This window comes from Lolium perenne, chromosome 2 (genome assembly GCF_019359855.2).
Source record: "Lolium perenne isolate Kyuss_39 chromosome 2, Kyuss_2.0, whole genome shotgun sequence".
Taxonomy (NCBI): Eukaryota; Viridiplantae; Streptophyta; class Magnoliopsida; order Poales; family Poaceae; genus Lolium; species Lolium perenne.
The window spans coordinates 277,503,723-277,514,893 of record NC_067245.2 but is presented as its reverse complement, the minus strand read 5'-3'; the positions used below and the strand labels follow the sequence as shown (position 1 = coordinate 277,514,893).

Sequence of the window (11,171 nt, the reverse complement as noted above, 5' to 3'; positions counted from 1 at the left end):
GAAAGCCCCATTAAATAAGAAACAGCTCTCAATCGAGTCGCATTTTTTCCGGTAAAATCTCCGCAGCGGTAACTTAGGTACGGTATCCAGTATATTCGTTGTGCACTTAGTAGTTAGTATGTTTGCTCATTTCAACATCTTTGTGCACATAGTATATTAGTCCAGTGCTGAATCATGTTTTCTTGAAAAAAGTTATGTTTACTTATTATGCTACAGTTATCACATGCCAGCATAGTGTAGATATCATATATTCATATGGTTTGTATCCTCAAGTGGACCTCCGCTGAACTGTCCATTACATTGTTCTTCGCACACAGATCATTGACAGTGCTTAAATTTTGCTCCATATGGGAACTAATCAAGTTGTGTGGACATTCATCGCAGGTCAAGAGCATACCAGATACCTTCACATCATTATGCACTTATCTGAACTCATTCATATGCCCTCTGATTGAAGAAGTGCATGCTGATGTCTTTTCATCATTGGACGGCTATGCTCAGGCAAGCTTTATACAAATAATCTGGGTGGAAAAGCTTGATGATGAAAAATCAATATACTGCTTTGAGGTTTCGGAGCCATCAAAGGATCAGAAGTCAAGGCAGACATATGATCCTAAGGAGGGGGACATAATAGTTGTATCCTTGCGGAAACCGCAGCACGTGTCTGATTTGATACAAAGTAAGGCATCATATGTTTTAGGTTCAGTTCTAAAATGTGGAGGCAGAGAAGATGATGACTTCCCAAGCAACTGTTGTATTGTTCGGTTTTCATCTGCTATTCCTGTTCAAGTTGATCCAGAAACAAAAATGCCTACAGGGCCATCATTTGCTGTTTTTCTCATAAATATGAAGACTTACAACCGTATATGGAAGTGCCTTCGTATGGAAGCGGAACGCCAGAACAAGAGTAGTACTGGCGTCGTCGATCTGGTGTGGCAATACAAGCGAAGGGTATGCCTGTTGTTTACATGAAAATATAAGTTCAGGTTCTTATGTATTATACAGGACGTGGAAGTTAGTACTTTCGTAGCCTGCAAAAAAAAAGTACTTTCGTAGTTATTATGCTTTGGCAACATGTGCCTCTCGATGAAAGATTTCCTCTGCATTAACATTAATTTTGCTGATGTTTCCTCTTTGCATCATATTGAATCTGTCAGTAATGTTAATTATATCCTTCAGACCGTGGAATGAGATGACTCCTTTATGTTCTCTTGAATTCGCCCTTTTTATGCATATTTCTCTCCATAATTGATTTACTTGCGCATTCCCCTTGAAGGTATTGGATGCTAGCTCGTCATGCTCCCCGATATCTCAATGCTTCACTCGTAGATCAATTGATAATCTTGGCCTTGAGAAGTTCAACCTAAATGATTCACAGCTCAATGCAATAACAGACTGTGTCTCGGCAATTGAGAACCTTTCGCCTTCCCTAAAACTTATATGGGGTCCCCCTGGGACAGGTAAAACAAAAACCATTAGTACTATCCTGTGGGCAATGCTCATCAAGGGAGTAAAGACACTTACCTGTGCACCAACCAATACTGCCGTACTGGAAGTTGCATCTCGAATTGTCAGGCTTGTTGGAGAGTCATCAGATGGCAGCCTCTGCTTTCTGAATGATATTGTCCTGTTTGGAAATAAAGAGAGGATGAAAATAGATGATAGTCATGATCTTTCCATGGTTTTCCTTGACACGCGTGCAGAGCGGTTGTTGCCATGTTTCCTACCACATACTGGTTGGAGGCATTGCTTGTGCTCAGTGATAGATCTTCTTGAGAATCCTGTTACCAAGTACAAATTGCACATTGAAAAAATTATTGAGGAAATGAAGAGGGAAAAAGAAATATCTGAAAAGGATGGGGACAAACCCCTCCGGTGCAAGGACAGGAAGTCTTTGCCCCCACGTTATCCTTTACGTTCCAATCCCAACTCCAAAGATCATCTGGTAGCACCTCTCTCAGTGTTCCGCAAGACAAGACATAACAGGCCTGAAGACGAGGGAGAAGAGTGCCATGAAGAAGGATGCTATGACTCTGAAGCTATGATGGAAGCATTCAGAATACTGCCGTTCAAGGATTATTTGAAAGATAGCTACACCAAACTTTCAAAGGATTTGTGTTGTTGCATTGAGATACTGTACACCGATCATCCAAGAAATTCAGAAACAGGACAGAGCTTTCAGTGTATGCTGGAAGTGCTTGAATTGATAGAAATTCTGCATGATTTGATAAATTGTTACTGGGATAGTGATGATATATGGTCAGATAAACTTCTCGAGGGCAAGGTAGACGAGGATTGTAAACCTCTTTCCTGGCCTGAGAAGCTAGCCTGTGTGCGGACTAATACATGCAAGAAATCGAAGTTCAAGCTGGCCAGATCCCTGTGTGTGCAAGAGCTAAGATATCTTCACAAAAACTTTGAGCTACCAAATTATTACAGCGGGAAGCAAATTCAGCTGTATCTGCTGCAGAGAACAAAATGCATTCTCTGTACAGTTTCCAGCTCTTACAGGTTGTATGGTGTGCCGATGGATAGATCTACTACTGATATTGGCCAATTACTAAAGAAGCCTGAAAAGTCAAATCTTCTAGAGTTGCTGATTGTCGATGAAGCTGCACAGCTCAAAGAGTGTGAGACCTTAATTCCTTTGCAGCTTCCTGGCATAAAGCAGGCTGTTTTTATCGGAGATGAATATCAGTTACCTGCTCTGGTGAAAATCAAAGTAAGCTATGTGTTGACTACTATTTTTCTTTCAGTTTTTCCTTTTGGAAGCAATTTACTGATGTGTAATGTGATTCTGTAGATATCTGACAATGCTAACTTCGGGCGAAGTGTTTTTGAGAGGCTAAGTATGCTGGGCTATAGTAAGCACCTTCTCAATGTGCAATACAGGATGCATCCAAAAATAAGCAAATTTCCAGTTGTCACATTTTACGATGGCAAGATATCTGACGGTCCAAATGTCACTACTAAGAGCTATGAAAGGAGGTTCTTAGCAAGCAAAATCTTTGGGTCGTACTCATTCATAAATGTAGATGGAGGACATGAAACAACTGAGATGCATGGGCGTAGCCTGAAAAACACAATTGAAGCTGCTGCAGTTTCACGGATAGTGCAGAGGTTGTGCAAAGGTAACCATCATTATTGCCTCTTTAGCTGTATTTTTTTTTAAATGCCCTCCATTGAAAAACATAAAAGGTAGTGTTTTGATTTGTCACAGGGATTAAGAAAGTCATGAAACCAATAGGTTACTAGGGAAATGACCATGCTGTTCATGTTGTTGATTCGTTGGTAACAAGAGAGATAAGTTAGTACAAATTTACATTCATAAATGTAGATACAGGAAGAAAATTGTTGCAGAACAGAAAAGGTGTCACTGAATTTGCATACAATTTGAACCACTAGGAGCTTGACCTTGTCTCACTCCATGTAAAATATTTCTTCTCCTTTTCTCTTATTGCAGAGTCAGTCTCTACAGGAATCAAGATCTCTGTTGGTGTTGTGTCCCCATATAATGCTCAAGTTAGAGCAATCCAGGAAAAACTCGGGAAATCCTACAATTTGCATGATGGTTTCTCTGTGAAAGTGAAATCTGTGGATGGTTTCCAAGGTGCCGAGGAAGATATTATTATCATATCAACAGTGAGGAGCAACAAAGCTGGTTCTGTTGGATTTCTCACAAACATGCAGAGGACCAATGTAGCTCTTACAAGGGCGAAGTAAGTTTTTTTGTTGCTTGGTTTATGGGGAGAAGGGAAAACCCAATCAAAATAAATACTCCTTGCAGTCTTCCAAATTTAACTTTTATCAATTAATTTCTTTTAAATATGGTATTAAGTTTGAAACTGTAATTATAAGAAGGATTTGAAAATATGAATCTGACAGTATCAATTTATGTCATGAAACTTCTATTTTGTTAGAGTAACTGTTGGTTGAAAACAACATAGTTTGAATGAAATTTAAAAGCGTCTTTGAAATGTCATCAGAAGGAGTCTTTAAATATCATCAAAAGGAATAACCTAATTGTTGGTTGTTGTCAGGCATTGTTTATGGATAGTAGAAAATGGGACAACTTTGTCCAACAGCAGGTCTGTTTGGCAGAAGATAGTCACAGATGCCCACCATCGAGGTTGCTATTTTGACGCTAGTGAAGACAAAGATCTGTCAAATGCAGTAATCAAGGCTGTCATTGAGCTTGATGATGCTGAGAATTTAGTGAAGATGGACTCGCTGCATATAAGCAGGCCAAGGTTTCAGGTATGCCAAAAGCCTTCTCAAAACCACTGTCATATGGTCATATCGTCCTAGGAAGTGTGAAACTGTGAACTAATGATGTTTGTGTTTTATATGCAGAACTCAACGCCTGGAAACCGTTGGTGAGATGTCAGGAGCCCTCAAATAGTATGCATTGATCGCATGATGTATTTTGTCACCGTGTCAGTCTGAAGAAACGTTCCATCTGCATTATTATGGCGCGGCTGAGTGTTAGTCAGTTTCCCTACATTTTGTTGAACCTAAGCTTGATGCACTCTGATTGCTGAAGCTCAGCTGTGTTCGTTTACCATTGTAGCACCAGACTGATTGTCATAGATCGTCTATCTTATTTTAGAGTGCCGGTCTCTGGATACATTTGTCATGAAGCTGGATTGTTGGTTGTGGCCGAAACGGCTTCTCATTCTATTTTTGTCCCATACCCGTACCCGTATTCCTATTGGGTTTTTACCTGACGGGTACGTGGGTCATGGGTACCCATTGCCACCGCATCAGACATCTTCGGTTCTGTGTTACCTGCGCTTCTACCTGGTTCTGTGTTACCTGCGCTTCTACCTGTACTTGGCAACCCCAATTTTTCTTTTATTGTGTTGTCAGTTTGGTTGTAGTCCTATCCGGTTGATGGCTTTGTTAATTTGAAGCCGGGCTCGTTGAGCCTTCTGTTTAAAAAGATAGAAGACGAAGAGTGTACATAGTGGCTTACGTGATTGTGTATTCTTAGTTTCGTTTGAATCTCCACCTCCTCCTGCTGTTGTCATCAACGAGTCCATACTATGCAACAAGGCTGGAACTATGAAAGAGATACTAACTAATGTTGCAAACATGCAATGCAACAAGGCTGGAAACTATGAAAGTGAAAACGAACAAATAAAACCTACATTTCCCAAAGGGAATGAGCATTGGGACAACTCCACACAAAAATGTTGTTAGGTTCGATGCATGGAAAATAAAAAATTCTATCGCAAAGACGAATAAATCCAAGATCCAATCTATGGAAAAAACCAAGATCTAATTATGAGACCGGAGCAACGAGATAGATGAGAAACTAACCCTCGAAGATCCAAAGCCTTAACGAGATCTGATCTCGTGGTTGATGAAGAGGTTCCTTCCAGTGCTGCAAACCGGCACCACTTCCGTACTCGGTCACACGTACGGTGTCGATGAAGATCTTCCTATCCCCGTTCCAGCGGGCACTGGAGGTAGTAGATCCCCTCGGAATCCCAGTAGCATGACGGCGTGGTGGTGGTGGTGGTGGAGGAGAATTACTGCAGGGCTTCGCCTAAGCCGGAGCAGGAAGAAGCAGGAGGGAGGAGAGGTGGCAGCTAGGGTTGGGGTCAAGGGCCAAGTGTCCGGCCACCCCTCTCCTCTATTTATAGAGGAAAGGTGTGGCTAGGGTTGCCTCCCTTGGCCCACCTCCTCCTAGGGCTGGCGCATGGGGAGGGGGGAGGGAATTTCCTTCCCCCCGGCCCAAGTCTCCCCCCCCCCCCTAATTTTTAGGGATGTGATCTTATCCCCTTGGGATTCGATCTTATCTCTTGGGGGGCTGGCCGGCTGGGCCTCTTGGGCCTGCTGCAGCTGGCCCATGTGTTGGAGATATGCCCAAGAGGCAATAATAAAAGTGGTTATTATATATCTTTATGTTTATGATAAATGTTTATATACCATGCTATAATTGTATTAACCGAAACATTGATACATGTGTGATATGTAAACAACAATGAGTCCCTAGTATGCCTCTTAACTAGCTTGTTGATTAATAGATGATTAGTTTCATAATCATGAACATTGGATGTTATTAATAACAAGGTTATATCATTGTATGAATGATGTAATGGACACACCCAATTAAGCGTAGCATAAGATCACGTCATTAAGTTATTTGCTATAAGCTTTCAATACATAGTTACCTAGTCCTTATGACCATGAGATCATGTAAATCACTTATACCGGAAAGGTACTTTGATTACATCAAACGCCACTGCGTAAATGGGTGGTTATAAAGGTGGGATTAAGTATCCGGAAAGTATGAGTTGAGGCATATGGATCAACAGTGGGATTTGTCCATCCCGATGACGGATAGATATACTCTAGGCCCTCTCGGTGGAATGTCGTCAAATATCTTGCAAGCATATGAATAAGTTCATAAGAGACCACATACCACGGTACGAGTAAAGAGTACTTGTCAGGAGACGAGGTTGAACAAGGTATAGAGTGATACCGATGAACAAACCTCGGACAAGTAAAATATCGCGTGACAAAGGGAATTGGTATCGTATGTGAATGGTTCATTCGATCACTAAGTCATCGCTGAATATGTGGGAGCCATTATGGATCTCCAGATCCCGCTATTGGTTATTGGTCGGAGAGAGTGCTCAACCATGTACACATAGTTCGCGAACCGTAGGGTGACACACTTAAGGTTTGATGTTGTAATAGTAGAACTTGAATATGGAATGGAGTTCGAAGTATTGTTCGAAGTCTCGGATGGGATCCCGGACATCACGAGGAGTTCCGGAATGGTCCGGAGAATAAGATTCATATATAGGAAGTCATTTTATAAGTTTGAAAATGATCCGGTGATTTTTTGGAAGGTTCTAGAAGGTTCTAGAAAAGTCCGGAAGAAATCAGTTTGGAAGGCGGAGTGCCGGAGGGACTCCACCTCCCCATGGCCGGCCAACCCTAGAGGGGGGGAGTCCAAGGTGGACTCTGATACGTCTCCGACGTATCGATAATTTCTTATGTTCCATGCCACATTATTGATGATATCTACATGTTTTATGCATACTTTATGTCATATTTATGCATTTTCTGGAACTAACCTATTAACAAGATGCCGAAGAGCCAGTTGCTATTTTCTGCTGTTTTTGATTTCAGAAATCCTAGTAAGGAAATATTCTCGGAATTGGACGAAATCAACGCCAATCCCATCTCGGGGGATTCAGGAGATCACCTTCGGCACCCTGCCGGAGAGGGGAATCATCTCCCGGAGGACTCTACACCGCCATGGTCGCCTCCGGAGTGATGTGTGAGTAGTTCACCCCAGGACTATGGGTCCATAGTAGTAGCTAGATGGTTGTCTTCTCCTCATTATGCTTCATTGTCGGATCTTGTGAGCTGCCTAACATGATCAAGATCATCTATCTGTAATGCTATATGTTGTGTTTGTTGGGATCCGATGAATAGAGAATACTATGTTATGTTGATTATCAATTTATGTCTATGTGTTGTTTATGATCTTGCATGCTCTCCGTTATTAGTAGAGGCTCTGGCCAAGTTTTTGCTAGTAACTCCAAGAGGGGGTATTTATGCTCGATAGTGGGTTCATGTCTCCGTGAATCTGGGGGAGTGATAGAAACCTCTAAGGTTATGGATGTGCTGTTGCCACTAGGGATAAAACATTGATGCTATGTCCGAGGATGTAGTTATTGATTACATTACGCGCAATACTTAATGCAATTGTCTGTTGTTAGCAACTTAATACTAGAGGGGGTTCGGATGATAACCTGAAGGTGGACTTTTTAGGCATAGATGCATGCTGGATAGCGGTCTATGTACTTTGTCGTAATGCCCAATTAAATCTCACAATACTCATCATAATATGTATGTGCATGGTCATGCCCTCTCTATTTGTCAATTGCCCAACTGTAATTTGTTCACCCAACATGCTGTTTATCTTATGGGAGAGACACCTCTAGTGAACTGTAGACCCCGGTCCAATTCTCTATACTGAAATACAATCTACTGCAATACTTGTTCTACTGTTTTCTGCAAACAATCATCTTCCACACTATACATCTAATCCTTTGTTACAGCAAGCCGGTGAGATTGACAACCTCGCTGTTTCGTTGGGACAAAGTACTTGGTTTGTGTTGTGCAGGTTCCACGTTGGCGCCGGAATCCCTGGTGTTGCGCCGCACTACATCTCGCCGCCATCAACCTTCAACGTGCTTCTTGACTCCTACTGGTTCGATAAACCTTGGTTTCTTACTGAGGGAAACTTGCCGCTGTGCGCATCACACCTTCCTCTTGGGGTTCCCAACGGACGCGTGTCGAACGGAAAGACAATACGTCAACCACGCGCATCAAGCAAAATTTCTGGCGCCGTTGCCGGGGAGATCAAGACACGCTGCAAGGGGAGTCTCCACATCCCAATCTCTTTACTTTGTTTTTGTCTTGCTTAATTTTATTTACTAATTTGTTTGCTTCACTAAATCAAAATACAAAAAAAATTAGTTGCTAGTTTTACTTTATTTGCTATCTTGTTTGCTATATCAAAAACACACAAAAAAATTAGTTACTTGCATTTACTTTATCTAGTTTGCTTTATTTACTGTTGCTAAAATGAGTAATCCTGAAGTTGAAGTTCGTTCGTTTAAGCAACGAGGGGGAGAATGTTTAAGAGACGCTTGGTATAGAATTAGTGATGCCCATAATAGGTGCACTAAGAAACACTCCACCACTATCCTGCTCAGGAATTTTTATGTTGGTGTCTCTAGCTGGAATAGGTATGTTCTTGATAGTCTCGCGAAAGGTAACTTCCTAAGTACTCCTGCATTAGAAGCTAGCTGCATTATTGAGAGTCTATTTGGAGTACCACCTGTTAATGAGGTTAAAATTGAAATCTCTCTTGAAGATGTTATGAAAAAATTGGAAACCATAGAGAAAATTTTTCCAAGTATTGAAACTAAATTGGAAATGTTACTTGATAAAACTGATGAACTTAATAAATCCTTAGGAGGAATTGATGAAAGAATTAGTGTCCTAGGAACTTGTGTTGTCCATGATAATCAAATCAATAGGATTGGCGAACTTGAAAAAGTTATGGGAACCTTGGGTTCAACTTCTTCTTCTCTTAAATATAAGGAGAAAGCTTATGTGGGTAAGGAGCAAAAGTTTATGTATGTCTCTAAAGTGCCTAAACCAAAAAAATATTATTATAGGCCTAAAATTGACAAAACCCTTAGTACCACTACAGATGGGGGAGCTTATGATAACGATGCACCATCTCTTGATAACACTTGATACACACTTTCTGCGCCTAGCTGAAAGGCGTTAAAGAAAAGCGCTTATGGGAGACAACCCATGTTTTTTACTACAGTACTTTGTTTTATATTTGTGTCTTGGAAGTTGTTTACTACTGTAGCAACCTCTCCTTATCTTAGTTTAGTGTTTTGTTGTGCCAAGTAAAGTCGTTGATACTAAGGTTCAAACTAGATTTGGATTACTGCGCAGAAACAGATTTCTTTGCTGTCACGAATCTGGGCAAAATTCTCTGTAGGTAACTCACAAAATTATGCCAATTTACGTGAGTGATCCTCAGATATGTACGCAACTTTAATTAAATTTGAGCATTTTCATTTGAGCAAGTCTGGTGCCTCAATAAAATTCGTCATTACGAACTGTTCTGTTTTGACAGATTCTGCCTTTTATTTCGCATTGCCTGTTTTGATATGTTCGATGGATATTTCGATTCCATTGACTTTCAGTAGCTTTGTGCAATGTCCAGAAGTGTTAAGAATGATTATGTCACCTCTGAACATGTATATTTTGATTGTGCACTAACCCTCTAATGAGTTGTTTTGAGTTTGGTGTGGAGGAAGTTTTCAAGGATCAAGAGAGGGAGATGATACAAGGAGAGTGAAAGCTCTAAGCTTGGGGATGCCCCGGTGGTTCACCCCTGCATATATCAAGAAGACTCAAGCGTCTAAGCTTGGGGATGCCCAAGGCATCCCCTTCTTCATCGACAACATTATCAGGTTCCTCCCCTGAAACTATATTTTTATTCCATCACATCTTATGTGCTTTGCTTGGAGCGTCGGTTCGTTTTTGTTTTTGTTTTGTTTGAATAAAATGGATCCTAGCATTCTTTGTGTGGGAGAGAGACACGCTCCGCTGTAGCATATGGACAAATATGTCCTTAGGCTCTACTCATAATATTCATGGCAAAGTTTCTTCTTCGTTAAATTGTTATATGGTTGGAATTGGAAAATGATACATGTAGTAATTGCTAAAATGTCTTGGATAATGTGATACTTGGCAATTGTTGTGCTCATGTTTAAGCTCTTGCATCATATACTTTGCACCTATTAATGAAGAAATACATAGAGCATGCTAAAATTTGGTTTGCATAATTGGTCTCTCTAAAGTCTAGATAATTTTTAGTATTGAGTTTGAACAACAAGGAAGACGGTGTAGAGTCTTATAATGTTTTCAATATGTCTTTTATGTGAGTTTTGCTGCACCGCTTCATCCTTGTGTTTGTTTCAAATAGCCTTGCTAGCCTAAACCTTGTATCGAGAGGGAATACTTCTCATGCATCCAAAATACTTGAGCCAACCACTATGCCATTTGTGTCCACCATACCTACCTACTACATGGTATTTGTCCGCCATTCCAAAGTAAATTGCTTGAGTGCTACCTTTAAATTTCTATCCCCTACCTTTACAATATATAGCTCATGGGACAAATAGCTTAAAAAATATTGTGGTATTGAATATGTACTTATGCACTTTATCTCTTATTAAGTTGCTTGTTGTGCGATAACCATGTTCCTGGGGACGCCATCAACTACTCTTTGTTGAATATCATGTGAGTTGCTATGCATGTTCATCTTGTCTGAAGTAAGGGCGATTTACCACCTTATGGTTAGAGCATGCATGTTGTTAGAGAAGAACATTGGACCGCTAACTAAAGCCATGATCCATGGTGGAAGTTTCAGTTTTGGACATATATCCTCAATCTCATATGAGAAAATTAATTGTTGCTACATGCTTATGCATAAAAGAGGAGTCCATTATCTGTTGTCTATGTTGTCCCGGTATGGATGTCTAAGTTGAGAATAATCAATAGCGAGAAATCCAATGCGAGCTTTCTCCTTAGACCTTTGTACAGGCGGCATA

The 11,171-nt window shown here is 40.7% G+C and overlaps 1 protein-coding gene across 1 annotated transcript; it reads left to right on the top strand.

Annotated features, from left to right (window-relative positions):
• Nucleotides 1–671: 671 nt before the first annotated feature.
• On the top strand, nucleotides 672–4,627 carry LOC127336471 (uncharacterized). Its single transcript, XM_051363287.2, has 6 exons — nucleotides 672–951; nucleotides 1,277–2,722; nucleotides 2,804–3,131; nucleotides 3,464–3,719; nucleotides 4,041–4,257; nucleotides 4,354–4,627. The coding sequence occupies exons 1-6, from the start codon at nucleotides 808–810 to the stop codon at nucleotides 4,378–4,380; spliced, it is 2,418 nt and encodes an 805-aa protein (XP_051219247.1). The 5' UTR covers nucleotides 672–807; the 3' UTR covers nucleotides 4,381–4,627.
• Nucleotides 4,628–11,171: the final 6,544 nt, after the last annotated feature.